Source organism: Schistocerca americana, chromosome X (genome assembly GCF_021461395.2).
Source record: "Schistocerca americana isolate TAMUIC-IGC-003095 chromosome X, iqSchAmer2.1, whole genome shotgun sequence".
Classification (NCBI taxonomy): domain Eukaryota; kingdom Metazoa; phylum Arthropoda; class Insecta; order Orthoptera; family Acrididae; genus Schistocerca; species Schistocerca americana.
The window spans coordinates 806,649,338-806,670,075 of record NC_060130.1 but is presented as its reverse complement, the minus strand read 5'-3'; the positions used below and the strand labels follow the sequence as shown (position 1 = coordinate 806,670,075).

The following is a 20,738-nucleotide window of genomic DNA, read 5'->3' as shown; positions in this document are numbered from 1 at the left end:
TGGTTAGTGTTTAACGTCCCGTCGACAACGAGGTCATTAGAGACGGAGCACAAGCTCGAGTTAGGGAAGGATTAGGAAGGAAATCGGCCGTGCCCTTTCAAAGGAACCATCCCGGCATTTGCCTGAAACGATTTAGGGAAATCACGGAAAACCTAAATCAGGATGGCTGGAGACAGGATCAAACCGTCGTCCTCCCGAATGCGAGTCCAGTGTGCTAAGGATGTAAATATAGATGTAATTTATGACATTAGTTTGTTATATACCTTGGATTACAGAGCAAGCATTTTAGTGAAATTCTTACTATGCCCATTCTACAGGAGTTGACTTCCAAGTAAAAACCATCAAAATAGACAACAGGAATGTTGCATTGCAGCTATGGGATACTGCAGGTACGACAATAGCTGGAAAAAATTATTCTACATGATTGCTTACTCAGAGTTCATTATAGATTTCATCATTAATTTAAGCATGAGTCATTATCATATTTCTTATATGGGTATATAATTTTCATTTTTACAGGACAAGAACGTTTCAGAGCTATGACCAAAGCATATTTTCGCCGTGCTGATGGAGTATTGTTACTTTATGATGTTACAAATGAAAGATCACTATTAAATGTTCGCCGTTGGATACAGAACATTGATGTATGTTTCCTTTCAAGTTTTGGGCATTGTACATCTCCTGCAAGAACTTAGAAGGCCTGTGATATTAATACCACATAATTCTGTTTGTTAACTTTCACTGAAGCCTAGTATACATTTTGATAACACATGACAGCTTGTTCTATTCCTTTCAGATATTCTCATGACCAGTAATATGAAGCTCTTGACTTTTATAAAAAATATAGCTTTTAAGTACCAACACTGTAGCTGCATAAATTTGATTTGATTTGATTTGATTTATTATTGGTCCTGTAGATCATACAATTTGTACAACAAAGCACATCATGATATAGGACAAGTCAATAACAACTCCATGATTCTTCTAGTTATGAATGCATTATATTAATTAATATTTACTGTAACATATAATTCAATTTCTTCCAACAATTACAGTAAATTAATAAATACATAGACAGAAAATAGTGAAACTGATTTCCACAGATACAATAATAACTATGTTATAATATCAAACAATAGCTACAGACATTACAGATTTGACTATAAAAACTGTGTGATATTGTTCAGCATAATTGTTTCTCACAAACTTAGCATTATTTTAGGATTTTGTGCTTGTATTTAATCATAGTGGCTGAAAATTATGGTAACTGCAAACTGAAACAGTCTCTATCAATGCTGGGTGTATCTTGTAATGCAATGGTCACAATGTGTTTCTCAGACGTTTAGACTCATTTTGTTTTCTGTAATTCCTTGAAACCACTCCAGGATAATGCTAACATAATGTTTTAATCAAAGTTATGACTATATATAATGAGTGTGGACAAGAAAACAACACTACAACTATGATAGACAAGTCAGAACAATTTTATAACAATATTGAGCCTACAAACCAAGAAGCAACATAGATTTGATGTGTGAATAATATTTCTTTTAACAAGACAAAAGCTGACACCAGTAATGATCAAAATAGTCTTTACAACTTCATGAGTTTTTCAGAAGAGAAACTTCCACCCAATGCAAATACAGACTGGCATGAGGCACATTATAATAAAAGAACTGCTTGTTGTAATGATAAACAAATCTCATCCACTACTGCAGGACAGCAAACAAACAAGATGCACAAAATGACTCTGAGTGTACCTGTACAACCAAAAATGCCATATGAGGGTCCACTTCAGAAAACTGTAGAGAAAGGAGATCAATATCCCAAGCATTTAAAATGGTATCAGACAGAAATTTAAGTACCAGAGACAGAAAAAAATCTGATAACAAGCACTGGTGATAAGCAATGAGAGGAAAGGTCATGTTTCCATTTAGGAAAAGTGAAAAACAATACAACAACTGAAAATGTAAATAGATTTCTGAAGAAAATCTTTCAAGGTTATTGCAACTTTCAAGTATATAAACTAGAAACTATGGGCATAAATAATAGTTTCAAGATTGGTGTCAACTTCCATCTAAAGGGAAAGCTAATGGACATTAATATATGGCCCAGATGTTGCAATAAGATAGTTTTTTATTCCAAAAGTGAACCACTGGCCCAGTGAAATAGAGACTGAATTTAAAAATTAGGACCATGGGTTACCATACAAAAAGGATATTAGAGATGACAGTATTATACCTTTAGTTATAGCAACGTTCAAGAACCCAAGTGAAAATTTTATCATTCTTTGTAGAAGAAGTTTATCCAGATTTTTTTATGTGCCTGTAACCACTGGCTGAGTGATGTAGAAGGCAACTATTACACATCTGTTGAATATTTGGATATGAATAAATGTGTGGTATTGAACTACTGCAACTGATAGTGTTGTGCCAGTGTATGCAAACAACAATTTTAGTGTAAAGGAAATCAGTTTTCAAGATTTGTACAAACCTTGATTTTGAACAAATTTAATAATAGAATTAACAAATACTGATCATTGTTATATCCATGTACCATTCACCAGATCGTAACTTTGAAAACTTTATTGCACAGATGGAGAACTGTCTACCTTACCTTACACATCTTAAGTGTAAAATTGCATTGTGTGGTGACTTCACCATGCAACTAGGTGATGGTAGTACTAAAGAGAGGGTCTTAATGAGTTTAATAAACAACTTTGGGCCATTTGTAGCAAAGAAACTCGCAATGAGGGGTGATGCCTGCCTAGACACTTAGGTCTTAAATCTTAAAATGAATTGAATCAATGATAGCAGATCACCCTGCATTAGTAACTGTACTCAGTATGTAGAGTAAGAGTAAATTACAACCAAGCACAAGGCATTCAAGTTATATATTCAGTAGAAGGATTATTAAAGAAGACTGACTAAATGACGTGCAACCAGCACTGTCTCTGGATGTCAGTTCCAAATCTTAAGGACAAAATTTGATGACATATTCTCAGTAATAACCAAGAAGAATTCTGTAGACAAATCACAAGGAAGTCAAAACCATATTAAAGGGAAGATGTGGTATACATCTGAGCCAGGTAAATTAAAATGCGTTGTTGTCATAGTGTTCAGGGACTGGACAAAGATAGCTAAAGACCCAATTCCATGTGACTACTTGTGGGCCAAGAGAAATTACAGAAATAAAATGGAGGATGCAGAATAGAAATACAATTGCCGGCTCTTAAGAAGACTCATAAGTCACATAAAGCAGCTTGGAATCTGGTAAATTAGCACAGGAAGAATACTACCTTTGCCTGAAATTTCTGTAGTTCTGCTGTCTTCAATCAGTGCTTTGGGAGGATATTGAAAAATACTGTAAGTGAAATTCCAGATTCATTATTAAATCTTACAGCTCTCATACAAAACATAAGCTGCTGCACAATTAAAAACTGGAATTAGGGGCACCTTAAGGACATTGTAAAAATATTAAATTCATGTAATCATTCAGAGAGTGGCATGTTCTGCACAATCCTGAAGGAAGTTATTCTGGACGTTGTTCAATCACTAGGCACAGTAATCAAAAAATGTTTAGCTTTCTTTGTCTTCCCAGAATTCCTGAAACTGTCATGTACACTATCAGTCTTCAAAAAAGGTAACCCATGTGGAGTGTTCAGTTTTAGATCAAATTCAACAATTCCAGTTTTATCTAAATTTGTGGAGTATATGATTAAACACCAGGGTGTGAGTTTCTTTGATGACAATAAACTCTTCCAGAACACACGGCATGGTTTTCATAAAGGAAAGTCAATGTTAACAGCAGCACTGGACTTAATAAAAATATAAAGCAGGAGTTTTCAGACAGAGAAAGTGTGGCACAGACACTCTGTGGCCTCATCAAGGCATCCGACTGCATCTCGCACAAGATACCTCTTCATAAGCTAAATTGTTATGGCATTGGAGGCATTGTTCTGGCAACTCGACAGTCTTATATTCAAACGGAAGGTGGGTAGTATCAGTCCATGGAGCAATCTCCAAAGAACAAAAATTGAAGCATGGAGTACTACACAGATCCATCATGGGACTTCTGTTCCTTATTTATGTCAATGATACAGGTTGTAACAACCACATGCTACAGTTTACTGGTGACACCACCCTTTTTGCCCAAGGGAAAACTTCTGCACAAGCTCTCACAGCAACAGATGTGCTCTCTGAAAACATTCAAGAGTGGCTTATAGAAAATAAAACAAGAATGAACCAAAAACACATTATCTTGTATGCAGCCTCAGCAATGTTGGATGCTATAATAATATGGAGGCTGTCAAAATGCCAGGCTTCATAACTGACAACAAACTATCAATAAATGAGCACACTGTGTGAATGCTCCAAGTTATCCCATGTAATATACCTCCCGAGGAGACTAAATGGTGTATTAACTGACCAGTACTGTATATCAGTGTATTATTCACTATTTCATAGCCTGATTAATAAGTTATGGTCTACTGTAATGCGGACACACTTCACATTTCAAGGACATGGTAATGCTTGAAACAAAAGATGTTGGGACCATCACATCAAGCAAAAGGCTGGAGCACTGAAAGCCTATATTCACCCTGTTAGGAATAATGACCATTTTCAACCAGTATGTGTTTTTATGTCTCATCAATGTAATAGAAAACCAAGAGGCTTTCAGCATGAGACAAGAAAAATATAATGATGACACCCTCAACAAGAGGAACATTGGAAAATCAAGCTGTCATCTTTCTGGAACACAAGATAGTTTTACAATGATTGCTCTAAAATATTAAACATACTGCCTCAAGAAGTGAAATGTGTAGCACCAGGGCCATTCAAAAGGAAGATTGCACATAACATGAAACAGCACTCTTTATACTCTATCCAAGAATGTTTCAAGAGTGACATAGTGATTGCACAAAATAATATGTTTTCATCTGTTACTATATTAGCCACCATATAAGACACATTATTTTTCCTTTAAGAATAGGCCCAAAACTGGATGTGTCTTATACATCGACAGTTAAGGTAGGTATCTATGAGCTCCATTTCTTCAAAATTTCTATGTATCCACTTGAAGCAGTTCATTGTTAGCTTCCTTGTAAATTTTGAGCATTCCAGTTGTATGGAGATCAGTGGGTGCACAAGTGCCATCTTTAACAGTTTTTATGTTGTTTGTTCAAGTTTCAATTATTGTTGTGTTTAATGTGGAGATCAACTTATGCCACACCTATATTGTGGTTTTATTTACAAATTATGTTTGAAAAATGGCATTGCTATACTATTGCATTTAAGCTGCAAGTGATTGCTTATGCTAAAGAGCATCAAAACAGGGTTGCAGAAAGTCATTCTGCACCACCACCAACTGAACAAATAATAAGAACTTGGTGGAATCAGGAAGATGTTTTAAAGTAAGCACCTCACAGTAAACATAATCTGAGAAGTAGAATGGTTAAGTGGACAAAACTTGAAGCAGAACTCAATACATGGATTGTTTAGAGAACAGACAAGTGGGAATTTTAGTTTCTATGAAAATGATTACTCATCCAGTGAAATAAGTATTCACTGACAAAAGGATCACTATCATGGTGTTCAAGACTTATGAAGATGTATCAGCTTTGTATGCATACCAAGACAAAAATGTCACTTAAGATGCCAGCCAAGTACAAAGAACAAATTGTTGAATTTCATCAATTTCTCATTAATGCAGGGAAAAGAGAAAAATTTAAACTTTTGCAAATTTGATACATGGATGAGACTCTAATTTTTGATGTGTCTTCTAACAGCACTGTGGAGTTTAAGGGCACAAAAAGCTTACTGATTCAACTTCAGGGCACAAACTATTCATTACACAGTCATTTTATCCTGTTGCACTGATGGGACAAAACTTCCACCACTTTTCATTTTTAAAAGAAAGATGCTTCCTAAATAACAACTACTGAAAGTAGTTTATGTCCATGTGCACAATAAAGGCTGGATGCTTGGAGGAGGAATGAGGAGGTGGATAGATAAAATTTGCTCTAGGTGATCTGGAGGCCTACTGAAGAAGCCTGTCCTGTTAGTAAGGGATAAGTTTTGTTCCCAAGAACAGGAGATGTTAAAAATAGACTGGATGAATTTAAGACTTAGTTAGCTGTAATTCCAGGAGGGCTAACTAGTTTACTACCATTGAATGTATATATCAACAGATCATTTAAGCAACTTATGAAGGAGAGTGGGACAAATGGATGCAAGCTACGGATTTTGAAACAACGCCATCAGGAAGGAGGAAGATACCTAGAATTTCTCAAGTTTGTGAGTCAGTCAAAGCCTCATGGGACTCTATAAAAACTTAAACAGTTTTTAAATCACTTATGAAGTGGGGACTCAGTAATGCACCAGATGGTACAGAGGATAATTTATTGTATGGGGATTCAGATTCTGACATGATGACTTCAAGTATTTCTCCCTTGATATCTGAGAATGAATTTTGCAGATTTGAGGATGGAAATTAAAAGGTGAGCACTTTTTTCCACTCAAATTACCTAGGTATTTGATGTAAATGCACTTACACATTATAATTGTTTTGCAATAGATGTATTAAGTGAGAAAATTGTTCATTAAAAATTTCTTAAAAAGTGGGGCGCATCTTTTATGGCAGTGCATCTTATAAGATACATGGTATACATGTCCTTATTGTGAAGAATTTCCTTCATATGTTATATGAGAATTGTAAACAACTCAAATGTAGGTATGTGATTTTGATGCAGTCTATCCATCCATGATGAACTAAGAACACGTATATAGTAATAAAGTAAACATATGACAACCAGTTTCCTCAGTTCATGTTGACATCTGGTGTTGGTACAACTCATATTTTTCACTTTACTCCTTAAAACCTTTAAACATCTTCAGCTCTCTCTCTCTCTCTCTCTCTCTCTCTCTCTCTCTCTCTCTCTCTCTCTCTCTCTCTCTCTCTCTCTCTCACACACACACACACACACACACACACGCACACACACACTTTCATAAGCTCATAATGTGATCAGTTATGAAGACCAATTAAAATGGGATACATTACACATTAAGTCCACATTTGCAACATACTCATCAGGAAAACACGTTCTTAGTATTTTATTATACTTCGTTTAAATTGTTTATGACAATTTCACTTTCCAGTAATCTTACATTCATGATGACAATTTTTTTAGTGGAGGAAGGCTGTCTAACAGCATCACAAACTCATTCAGTCTGTGACCTATCAACAATGTCATTATTATGTTGCCTTGCCAACTGATAATAAATTTTTTTTTCTAAACTAAAAATATCAAATTTCAATAGTGAGCTGAATACTTTCATTGTTTTGAGACACTATAACATTTTTATAACACTGAAATTTCAAGATTAATAATACAATATCATGCTGCTTTATTTTAAACATGATTGATCCAAAAACAATGAAGACCTTCCTGGAGCTGTATTGAGTCTTTTTTTTCCTTAGGATGGAAAGGTGTCTAATGAAACTTATGAGGTCTCTTCATTAATAGAAGCCCTTTACATGGGTTTTACATTATGTCTCAGTTAATGAAACAACATTATTAACAAAACATGTAGTTGTTAGTACAGTCAACTACCATACACTCAAAACTGTCAAAACAAGCAATCACAAAACAGAATAGAAATTTACCATACAAAACTTCAAAGTACACACTGTAAAAGAAAAATAGAAATGTATCATTCCCTACTGTAGTGTTAGTTCAACACCTGTGCTGTTCATATTTACTTCTGCACAAAATCTCAGAGCTTCCAGCACTTTTCAAAGAAGCTTCCGCATAACAGTATTGTTGCTGCATCAGAAATTATCAGCCTTTATCACACTCATAAGCTGTCTTTGACTAGCCTCTGGTAACTTTTCACTGTGTCATTTGTTACATCTATGCTGTTACCACACAAACTGTGCCACCACTCAAATCAGTGGTATGAGTTTAAGAAAAGATGGGAAGGAACGTGGAGTGAATGAGATTTTGTACAACACTAATTTTGGAGCTGTATGTGAGTAATGGAGGAGAAGGAGGAGATTAGTGTTTGATGTCCTATCAATAACAATGTGATTAGAGATGGAACACAAGCTTGGATTAGGCAAGTATGGAGAGGAAAAGTGGCTGTGCCTTTTTGAAGGAATCATCCTGGCATTTGCCTTGAGCAATTTAGCGAAGTCACAGAAAACCTATGTCAGGATGACTGGATGTGGGTTTGAACTGTAATCCTCCTGAATGTGATGCTAGTGTGCTAACCACAGTGCTATTCCATTCAGTATATATACAGGGCTATTACAAATGATTGAAGCGATTTCATAAATTCACTGTAGCTCCATTCATTGACATATGGTCACGACACACTACAGATACGTAGAAAAACTCATAAAGTTTTGTTCAGCTGAAGCCGCACTTCAGGTTTCTGCCGCCAGAGCGCTCAAGAGCGCAGTGAGATAAAATGATGACAGGAACCGAGAAAGCGTATGTCATGCTTGAAATCAGTCAGTCATAACAGTGCAACGACACTTCAGGACGAAGTTCAACAAAGATCCACCAACTGATAACTCCATTCGGCGATGGTATGCGCAGTTTAAAGCTTCTAGATGCCTCTGTAAGGGGAAAACCGATGGATCGGTCGTGGTGGAGATCATGATCAGCAATTCATGTCATGGCCTCCACGCTCTCCCGACTTAACCCCATGCGATTTCTTTCTGTGGGGTTATGTGAAAGATTCAGTGTTTAAACCTCCTCTACCAAGAAACGTGCCAGAACTGTGAGCTCGCTTCAACGATGCTTTCGAATTCATTGATGGGGACATGCTGCGCCGAGTGTGGGAGGAACTTGATTATCGGCTTGATGTCTGCCAAATCACTAAAGGGGCACATATCGAACATTTGTGACTGCCTAAAAAAACTTTTTGAGTTTTTGCATGTGTGTGCAAAGCATTGTGAAAATATCTCAAATGATAAAGTTATTGTAGAGCTGTGAAATCGCTTCAATCATTTGTAATAACCCTGTAGGTATTACTTTTCCAAACTCTATGAGAGCCTTCTTAAAATCAGTGAACAGAACTGCTTTGAGATCATGTGATTGCAGCCTGTCGTAAATCATATCTCTAGAAACCACAACAAAATCTATCATGCAGCTTCTTGTGTTTCAAGAGACAACTGATCCTGAGTTTCCAAGCCACTACACAGAATTCCTTATGCAGGTAAAGAGAGGAAGAGTATTATTTTAGTCTCCACTGATAACAAGATAATTGCAGGCAGAGAATAAGCTTGGCTAGGACCAGGATGAGGATGGAAATCAACTGATTTGGCCTCACCCTCTGCCAAGAATCAGTATCAGTCCCATTTTAACTGATATAGATAAACCATGGAAAACCTAAATATGGCTGGCTGGATTTGAATTTAAACTCTGTTCATCTTTAATGTAGGACCAGTGCCTTCAATACTGTGCCACCTAACTTGCAGGTTAGTGGGAGTAACCTTCTGCTTGTGATATGATACTGTGCCATAACCTTCATAAAATGACAACACAAATTTACATATCTGTACAGTTGGGCACCACATCACAGGAAGACATTAAGCCCCAGGAATGTGTCTCCCTTTTGCTCAGCAACAGTAAAGATTCCATCATCTGTCAGTGATGCTAATATGGACCAAATATTCCACTGTGTATGGAGCAGTAAGACATTCATTTGATGTACAACACATCTTCATTAGATTATCTTATACAGTCTCATTTCATTACCAATTTTGGTGAATAATTCACAAATTCCAGGAATTTTCTCTGTGATCCCTATTTATACTAGCAAATCTTCTTGTTTTTAACCACTTCATTCTTAGCTGCCACAGATTTTCCTGTTGTTGACTTGCCCCTGAACAGTTAGTGCTGTGTGCTGTTCAGGCTGTGGAGCAGGCATCTTTATCCATTAATTAATGGACTACCTTATTAGTGGGCTTGGAGTCTTTACTGCATATGCAACAGAGGCACTCTGCACCATATGTTATATTTTTCTACAATAGCCAATAGCTACCTTGAAATTTTCAGTTTTAATTAGAATTTCTAAAAAAATTTTCTGTTAACCAGTCTCCATCAAAACAAATAACTTTGGCATTTTTCCATACAGACAGAAAAAACTTGCAGTTCATTAATTTTATAATGACTCTTATTTGAGTGAAATAATTTTTAAACCATTTACATTGTAGTGCATACTATATGCAGCTTCACTTTTATTTATGTCTGTAAGCTCAGTTTTACTTGACAGGAACCTTGGTGTTATAATTTTGGAACCTTGCATAGTTCTTCATCTCCATTACTTCTTGTTACCTTCCTGTATGTTTCATGCTTCAACAAGTATAAATTTTCCTAAATGTCTTGGAGTCTAACCTATTTATTCCATGATGTACAATTCTCAGTTTGTTCCCCTTCAACAACTGCTAAAAATGCATTTGAAGAAATCTGAATTTCAGCACTTCACTTGGTCTTGCAATTATGTTCATTTGTATCACAGTGTGTGCTTTTCTGGTTATTTTCTTCACCTGGAGTCTTCACACAAACATCATGACACTTCAGCTCTCTGCACTTCCAGTTTCTTAGTATTCCAAATGTTGCCAGCTGATAGCCTATAATTGTTGATTTCCTGATAACTGTGGTATGCTTCCCATGACCAAGGACCCTGGGTGACAGTCTAACTTAAATCCCTGAACGCCTCACTTCCTCTGACCCTTTCATCACAAGTGGCAGATGAAGGAACCACATGTTCAAAAAGGATTTGTTTCATTTTTTGTAGATAACATTTGTTATAAATATGAACTGTAGCAGCTATGAACAGAAGAAAGGAAAAAATAGGGTTTTACATTCTGTTGCAAATGAGACCATTATTCAGGGAGCACATTTGCCTAAAATGATTTACTAAAAACCACACAAATCCTAAATTTGGTTTTAAATTCTGTTGCAAATGAAACCATTATTCAGGGAGCACATTTGCCTAAAATGATTTACTAAAAACCACAAAAACCCTAAATTTGGATGACCAGATGAAGGTCTGAACACTGCTCTTCTCTAATTCAGTTAAGTATGCTAACCACTGTGACACTTCACTTGGTCCACCTGTGAGTGGAGGGTTGTCTTTTTTATTGCACTTTCCCTTGTTTGCTCTATAACCAGAGCACACACAAAGACCATAGGCAATTTTTTATACCAGGACAAGAGCACTATCTATTAGTACTAACATACTGTCTTCCCTCCTCTGCAGGAGAGCACATAAATCTTGCTTACTGCCCCACAGGGTATAAAAATCAGCTATAATGAATATCTTTCAAACCTAAGACATTCAGATATACACTGCCTGACAAAAAAGTGAAGGACCGAGAAGACATGGCATGATGTCAATATAACTTCACACATGTACACCATCAGCAGATATGTAAATTTACTTTGGCAGATAGAATGGCCCTCAGAGTGCATTAGTATTGTTCATGTTTAGTGTTGTTATCAGGTCTGGTACGTTATGTAAAGGGCATGAACAGCGTTGAATGTTGAATGATCTCTGCAAAGGGCATGAGGATGCTGCATATTTGTATAAGATAGAATTATCAGCACCTGACAAGAGTTTGAAAGGGCATCATTGTGGGTCTCCATTTGTCCTGATATTCAGATTTGTGGGACATTCAGAGGTGACAGTGGTCCAATGTTAGAAAGCATGCCAACTTGAGGGCAGGCATACATGTCATAAACCAGGGCTTCACAACAAATACATTCACAGAGCAGGCTGTGAGCATCAAGGTGCGAGCCCGGAGCATGGTGAGCACAGTACCCCCACTGTCGGCACAGGTTAGAGTAGGGACACCTGATTGGACAGTTGAGAAGGGGTGGAACAGTTACCATTGCATGTTCATCTTCAAGCTGCATGGTAATCACTGCAGTATATGAAATATTGCCAATGGCCTTGCCGCAGTGGTAACATCAGTTCCTGTCAGATCACCGAAGTTAAATGCTGTCAGGCTGGGCTGGTACTTGGATGGGTGACCATCCGGTCTGCCGAGTGCTGTTGCAAGTGGGGTGCACTCAGCCCTTCTGAGGAAAACTGAGGAGCTACTTGATTGAGAAGGAGTGGCTCTGGTCTCAGAAACTGACATATGGCTGGGAGAGCAGTGTGCTGACCACATGCCCCTCCATATCCGCATCCAGTGACACCTGTGGGCTGAGGATGATACGGCAGCCAGTCAGTACCATCAGTACTGTTGGGCCTTCCAAGGCCTGTTTGGATGGAGTTTAGTTTTTTTTTATATGAAATATTATTGCTACAGATGAAACAAATAAAGAACAATGTACATGTGTCACATAATTTTATGACTGTACTAGTGTATGTCTACATTTTTCTCAATGACTTTGTGAGCTGTTGTACAAAAATGAAGTCATTAAAGTGTGGGATTCTCTGTTCTCTTACACTTTTTCCCCTTAACAATTGCTTCTATGTTCAGAGTAACTGTTCTTATTCATTGTAGATGCAGTGTGCAGTTTTGATTACAAACAAAAATTGAGTTTCTGAGGCATGTTTTATTACTTTTCATTTCAGAGAACAATCATTCACTAACATACATGGAACCAAACATTGACAGTATTTTAGTTGCCTGTTTGTGGGATCGATGAAATCTGTTCTGAGTGTTGTGTCTATAGAATAGCAAGACGTTCTTGTATTGACATTTGTCTTTGTATTCTCTGTCACAGAGCAGGTCAATAACTTCTAGTTGTAGTTCAGAATGAATCTCTTCAATATTTGCTGAATATAGAGAGGAAAACAGATCAAAAACACTTTCTTATGCTGTCATATCTTGAAAATGTTACTCAGACTCTTCCTTCAGGGATACTGAAATATGTGAACAATGTAAAAAGTTGTTGTTACCAACAGCACTTTGCATGGATGATAATTTAGGAAAATGAGCTTGATTTTCTTTTTCCAGCTGTCATTTTACATACCTGTCATTTTGTGTAAAAAGGTAATATTCCTCACACAGGGGATTGAGCTGCAAAGACAATGTCAGTGTTACACATGACTGACTCATCATTGCTGCTATTAGATGGCACCACATGCTCAAAATCTGCAAGTTGTTAAGCCTTGTCATAAATGTTCTGCTGTGCCATTTCTGACCACTATAAGAGAGGATCACCATTTTTGTTGCATCCAAAGCTGGTAACAAATGGCATGTTCAACAAAGTGCATTCCAAAAATTTATGAAATGGATGAAAATGAATATATTTATTTACCCTATGTACAAAGTAATTGAAAATATAGATAACTTAATGTCTCTTGCTTCTCTGTTCCACATTGTCTTTCATACAATCAATCTCTGAATTGCCTGTACAATAATTTGGATCAATGGCTAACAGTTTCTGTCACCAAATAAAAATGGTGTCATCATAGTTTGTAGTTGTTGCAGACTGTTACATTTGCATGCAGTGAGTTGAAGCAAAGATAGCACCCTCTGCTGGCATCTATAGTATGAACATAGGAAGAGGGTAAGCCCTGGAGAGAGTGAGGCTCATAGTTTAAATGTATCTACTTCTGCAGGGATGTGAGTAGCATGTGACATGTCATGTGCAGTTGGCAAAGACACCACTGATACCACATCCCCCCCTCCACCCCCCCCCCCCCCACCCCCACCAAAATTGTGCACCATTGCTTAATGACCTTCTTTGTTATACACAATGGATGACCGTTAATTTTAATAAATGTTCATGGACTTAAAAATATTGTTGGCTGGGTCTAGTGGTAGTTTTAAAGAAAAAAATACTCATCTCATTTCTTGAGGATCTCCTTAAATCCGTTGCTTGAACCTCTACTGTCTCAAAGCCAGGTTCTCTTGTAGATCTGGAAGCCTTATTGGTTGATGTGTTTGTATAATACTATAGACGACAAAACAGATTTGTATGTAATTTTCATATTCAGTAGTTCTAGATGCCTTGCTGCCATAAATTTACAATGTTCACTCATTGAAATACTATCCATTTTTACGCAACTCCAGAAAACTTTACATCCCTCCTTCCTTCACTCCCCCTACACACATGCAAGCTGACTGCACCCAGTTACCAAAAAATGGCTCTGAGCACTATGTGACTTAACTTCTAAGGTCATCAGTCGCCTAGAACTTAGAACTAATTAAACCTAACTAACCTAAGGACATCACACACATCCATGCCCGAGGCAGGATTCGAACCTGCGACTGTAGCGGTTGCTCGGTTCCAGACTGCAGCGCCTAGAACCGCATGGCCACTCCGGCCGGCTCCCAGTTAACAGTTCCAAAGTACATCACCAAAGACATATTCATACTAAGATCAAAACATAGAACATAAATTGAAAATAATTTTCAAAAAATGAAATTCACTCAACAGTACAACAATTGTGATAATATATATCAGATAATATATCTATCTATATATATCTTTTTGTAGTACAGTAATTTTATGAAATTTGTTTTTTTAATCACAGGGGTTAATTGTTTTAGCATGACATATACTACTATACACTCAGACTTTAAAACATTTCAAATAAGATAAAAAAAGGATAATATTGGGAATTTGTGAATATATATGGTCCAAACAGCTTATTGCACATTGCAATTGTCACATAATGTGGCTGTGGATGCCAACATGAGGGAGGGTTGTGCCATGGTGCAGCTGATGGAGTTGGATGAAGGATGATGGCAGATGGCACCCTTGTCCTGACAATCATGTTGCGAACCACCATAAATGCCTGCCAAAAAACCACAAGTGGGACATCCATCCAGTGGCACAGGTGGGTGTAGCATTGGTGCTGGTGAAGAAGCCAGAGACTGTGAGGTTGGTGCAGGCTTGATGTCTGTGAGTAACATCATGCTGAATAGCTGCAGATGCAGCAGATGCTGCAGATGCGACCCATGTGCCCAAATGTCAGACACTTGCAAGGGCTGCTTGGGGGCAGCAGTTTGGGTTGTAGGCAGCATTTCTGAAAAATTAAAATCTATGGCAGGATCACAATAATCACAAAAACAAAGGTGGTTTTCGGTGCCCTCAATGGGTGCCTGATTTGCCCTAATGATATAATGAGCTCAGCACATTGTCTGGGTGTCGATGCCAGATATCAAGTTGTGAGGCTTGTTATAGACATGATGAAAAACTGTGTCCTTCATACAGAATTTTGTTGTGAAGTTTGCATCTGAAGCAGACTGTGGAGGGTGAAATAGATGAAACAAAATGTGATGATGATGACCAAGTAATAATTCTGCTAGCAAAGCTGTGATAAAGGCAGAGTGTGATAGATACTGAGAAATTACAACAAATCATTTTCCCTCAAGTTCAAAGCACAAAGTTTGGACATATGGGCCTCTAAAATGCAAATGAAACATCTGGCATCACCATTCAGTTGAAGAGAGAACCCCATTTTGCTGGCAAAATTGCTGAAATTCCAAGTAGGAAAGCTGCAGGCCATTATCCATAGTGATAGTTTGTAGCAAGCCTTCTAAACACTAGGTGAAAGTGAGTGCTTTGATAGTGCTAGTGCTAGTGGTTGAATTCACTGGAATGGCAAACAGATACCTGCTGTGGGCATTGACAATAATTAGCTATCTGGTGTTCCAGAAAGGATGAGCAAAATCAACATGTATGGATTGCCATGGACCACCAGCTAGAGGCCAATTGAAATACTCTTGATATGGCACTGCCTTGTTGTGTGCACACAAGTGATAGTGAGGAGTCATCAGTTCACTCTGCTTATCAAGACCAGGCCACATGTGGTGCTGGCACGCTAACTGCTGGTTCTAACGATTCCCCAAGGTACTCTACATAAAATTTTCAAAACATTCTGTTTCAAAAATGTGGGAATCATTCATTGCATTTGTTCATTAGGAGTATGCAGTAAAATTACCATATTCTTAAGAGACAGGCTGTTGCAATGAGCATGGTAATTTTGTACTACTGCATCTGAAACTGATTTTGGATTATGAGGTGAACCCATCTGAATGTAGTACTTGAACAATCATATTGGTTGATCCTGTTCAGTAGCTTGTGCAATCTGCCAACAATCAATGGAAAACCTTGGAGTGCTCATGAAACAGATTGATGAATTTGAAGACAAGAAGCTTCTGATGCATTGGATTCTGAGTCAGTTCCCATAGGGAGGGGACACAGAGTGTCTCTCTTTGCATTTTGTGCCATTAGGCTATAAATAATTTCATACTGTTAGTTGGAAAGAAGTAGTGGCCATCACTGCAGCTTCTGTGCTGTCCAATCAGGCATATCTTTCATTGTATTAAAAAGGGCTGTCAGCAGCTTTTGATCAGCCATGAGAAAAATTTTTTGACCATTCAAATATTGATGAAATTTCATGAAGCCATGTATAATGCTGAAGGTTTCCTGTCCCACCTGGCTGTAGTTGACTTGGACCTTGTTCAAGATCTTGGATGCAAATGCTGTGAGGTGTTCAGTGTTTCAAACCTCATGAGATAAAAATCCCTTATTCCATGTGATAATGTATCAACAGCAAGCACTATTGGTTTCTGCAAATCATAAAAAAATAAGGCATGAATGACTAATTAATGTATTTTTTGACCTATGAAATGACTAATTAATGCATTTTTTGACATATGAAATGATTTTCAACATTCTCCAGTCCATTGGAAAGGAATGTTCTTATGCTGGAGGCACTGTAAGGGAACAACGATTTGTGCTGCGGTCAGAATGAATTTAATGTAATAAGTAAGTTTCCCAAGAACTACCTCTAGTTTTCATACATTCTTAGGAAACAGAAATCTCCAGAAAGCCTCTAAATGCTTAGTTGAGGGACAGGCACCATGGGCATCAATGAGATGTCACAAATATTCAATTTCATTATTGAAAAATGAACATTTCTGTAGATTACACTTGAGTCCTCCATCAGTTACAACTTGGAAAAGAGATTCTAAATTTTTAGATGCTGTTCCAGTGTTTGTCCAGACACAATGATGTCATCAAAATAATTTGAACTGGATGAAACTTTTGATGTTTCTTGTTCATAAAAGCATTGAAACAACATGAGCAGTCTCACTTCTGAAGGGAAGCACTGGTATTTATACAAGCCAACATATTTATTGACGAGGGGAAGTTGCTGGGAAGTAGTGGCCACAACAAGTTGGGAAACAATTGTCCATCTGCTATGTGATCTATAAGCTCCTCAATACGTGAAAGTGGGAAAGAATTAATAATTGAGCAATAAATTTTGTTTTAAAGTCTACACAAGGACTAATTCTTCCATTCAGTTTTCTAGTGATAACTGGCAGATATGCCCATTGACTTGCAGTAATGTGTTTCAAAACAATGATTTGTATCAATCTATTGAGTTCAGAAGCAACTTCGTCACATGTGGCTAGCTTACTTGCTTGCTTACTTGCTTACATGTGACTAGAGGTGTTGGATGTGTGCATGAGCACTTTGGTTGAGCATTGTCAAATATAATGTGCACTTAAAAATTCTTTGTCTCTTTCGATCTGCCATCAAAATATGTCCATATTTTTCACATGTTTGTTGAATGTTTGCATGGGAAACTTGAGTATTGATAGCATGCACATTGTCTTCAGTATATAATCCAAACAAATTAAATGCACCCATGCCAAAAATACTGGGACTAGGGATGATCTGACCACCATGAGTGGCAATAATGTTGTAATATTTTTAGATTTTGCTTGCAAAGTGCCCATCCCAAGAACAGATACTTTCAACCTTGCGGACCATGAGCTGCAGACATGATTTCTGTAGCTTAGGGTGCTCCAATTGCTTATATGTAGTCTGATTAATTAATGTGACTGTGTGACAGAAGTATCAATGTCTAACTGAAACAGTACATTTTGATTGAAAATCTATAAAGAGAGGAACAGTTTACAGTTGTTCCTCTGAATGTGATATTCAGGTCGGACTTTCAGAAGCCTACGTGTGCCAGATTTGTGAGAGACTGAGCATTTTGCTGATTGCCTGTTTGATGAGAGATGATGTTTGTGAGCCTGTAGCTTTGTGAGTCTTACACTTGTGTATGGTTCCTGTGAGTATTACCATGAGGAGCAGGTGTGGAATCAGAATGTGAGATCATATTTATTTCCAATTTCACAATTTTAGATTTGTGTAGAACAGAGTTGACTTTGTGATTTCTTTGCTGGCACATTTGTTATATGTGTCCCAGTTTATGGTTGTGGCATTCTGCTTGATTGAAGAAGCAATGGTCGTGGTCGTTTGTTACACAGCACAAGACTTTGGAGCACGAGAACTTGCAGGAAACTAACTGGGTGCCACATGTATTGTGTTCGCCATGGCTTCTGGCTGTTTTCAATATGATCCATGTGGGTCTGTGCCCATTTAAAACTATCTATGGCCAACATTGCAACAGGCTATTTCCACAGGGTCTTGCACTTCCTGAGATTTGACCATTTTTCATTAGACCAGGATTGCAATACTTTAAAATCTCTGTCCATATATTATTGTCAGCCAGGTTCTGAATAATTACAACATGAACCATTTCATCTTGAAATGAAGCTCCAGAATTGCAGTTAAATTTACAATTCCTCATCATGCCTTTGGGTTCAATGGTCCATTCCTTGTAGGTGTAATTAATTTGATGGCACATACAAAAATATTTGAAGTAAGCAGCAGCAACATGAATCTATACATCAAAAAATTGGTCAACTTTCCTAATGACTTTCTGATAGGGGAGGGTTTGAGGCTCTGACTGGGGAAATAATTTTTGGCACAAACAGGAAACGTACACTTTTACTCATGAAAAAAAGAAAAAACATTGTGAGTCACCTGAGATTTTGTTGGCTACATAATGCTGCACCATCTGCCATTTGTATTCCATCTAGCGCTCTTGTTTTGCATCAAAGGAATGGAATGGAGGAGGCAGTATGTGGCCAAAAGAATTCTGTACTTCAGTCATCGCTGACTTCTGGGCTTGCTGGTAGTCTGGCAATGCTTGATCGTAACATTTGTATTTATTGGCTCTGATAACTAAGTGCAGTGAGTGATGGCTCTCCCATGGTTACCATTTCATGCAAAAATTAAAAATATTCCAATATAAACTAAATATAATGCCAGGAAGTTCAATTGTTTCATTGACTATTGATGCAAGAGAACAATTTTTGGGTAATTAGATGTCATTTGGAGTTGCCAGTGATTTTTTTCAAATTCCATGGATCCACTCTAATCCCATCCTCATCTCCAGAAATATATGTTGTGCAGACAGTTGAGAAGAAGTGGCCTGACCAATTAAGAGCATTCCAAATATTTATTAAATGGCTAAAACATGAACATATTTATTGACATTATGAACAAAATAATTGAAAATATAAGTAAATTAATGTCTCTTGCTTCTCTGTTTCACACTGTCTTTCATACAATCAATCTCTGAATTGTCTCCACAATAATGTGGATCACTGGCTAACAGTTTCTACCACTGAATGTCAATAATGTCACACTAGTTTGTAGTTGTTATCTCACTGAAAGTCTTCCAAGGTCTGGGGCAAATCTCAGCATCCAGCAAATTAAAGAGGCACACGGGCAGTTACATTTGCATGCTGTTAGTTGAAGCAAAGACTGTGTCCTCTGGTCATGCCCGCAGCGTCACCCATTGGAAGATGGTGAAACTGGAGAGAGCAAGGTCCAAGGTGGTGCACTGGCAGCCTGTTTAAATGTATTGTCTTCTGCATCAATGTGAGCAGTGTGTGGCACATTGTATGTGTTTGACAAAGACATTGTCAATACTGCACTATTGTGTGTCAGTTACATCATATGCAACTCATATCTATGTATGACATCCAAGAACAAGTAATGGACTCCCTGCAACATTTTGTGTCATCCTGCACCATTGATTGGAGACTAACAAGAGTCAGATTGGGGAATTACCATCCCATGCAAATTCTGCCACTAACACATCGAAAACAGCTGTATTTGATGTGGAGCCATGACCAGGCTGCAAAGACTGCTCATGAATGATGTTGAATACAGTGCATTTCACAATTAGTAGTGAAAACTGACAGGAGTGAGAGTTTATGAGGAAGATGGTGGCAGGAGGAAGGAGAAGGGTGCCAAATGATAAGTTGCTTGTGTGGAAAAATATTCTCAAACTGGCCCTGATGGTCGTGATCTAGAGAGAGGTCCCACTCTTCCAATATTCTGGAGAAGCACAGTGATGTTAGTCCTGGTATTGTGGTCTGGGGTCATATCAGGTGTGACTTCACGTCATGGCTCATAATGACTGAGGGAACTCTGATAGCAAAACAGTATGTCAGAGACATCCTGCATCCTCATGTGTTACCTCTCATGCAATTGTGGTGCCATTTTTCAACAGGACAATGCTCACCCAGACATGGCACATTTCTCTATGAACTGTCTGCATGATGTTAAGGTACTTCCACGGCCAACAAAATCCCCAGTTTTGTTCCTGATAGAACATGTCAGGGACCAACCTGGACATCAATTCTGTGCCATTGCGAGTGTCCAGGAAATCAAGGACCATTTACAACAGTCATCAGGAGAGAATACAATAGCTTTATGACAGCCTTCCCAAACGAATTGTTTCATATATCCATACTAGAGAGGGTGCAATGTCATACAAATAAGTGGACTCAGACTACAAACGTTCTTTGTCAATTTGACTTGATTTTGTAATCACTGAAATAACAAGCCATACACTCTTAAACTGTGAAGTTTCATTCTGTTT

At 37.7% G+C, this 20,738-nt stretch overlaps 1 protein-coding gene across 1 annotated transcript in view; it reads left to right on the top strand.

Annotated features, from left to right (window-relative positions):
• Positions 1 to 20,738, top strand: part of LOC124556331 (ras and EF-hand domain-containing protein-like) — a 207,951-nt gene that overhangs the window by 176,665 nt on the left and 10,548 nt on the right. The window contains exons 10-11 of the mRNA XM_047130301.1: positions 318 to 389; positions 520 to 644. Of these exons, the coding sequence (XP_046986257.1) occupies positions 318 to 389; positions 520 to 644 (197 nt within the window). The remainder of the gene's footprint in view (positions 1 to 317; positions 390 to 519; positions 645 to 20,738) is intronic.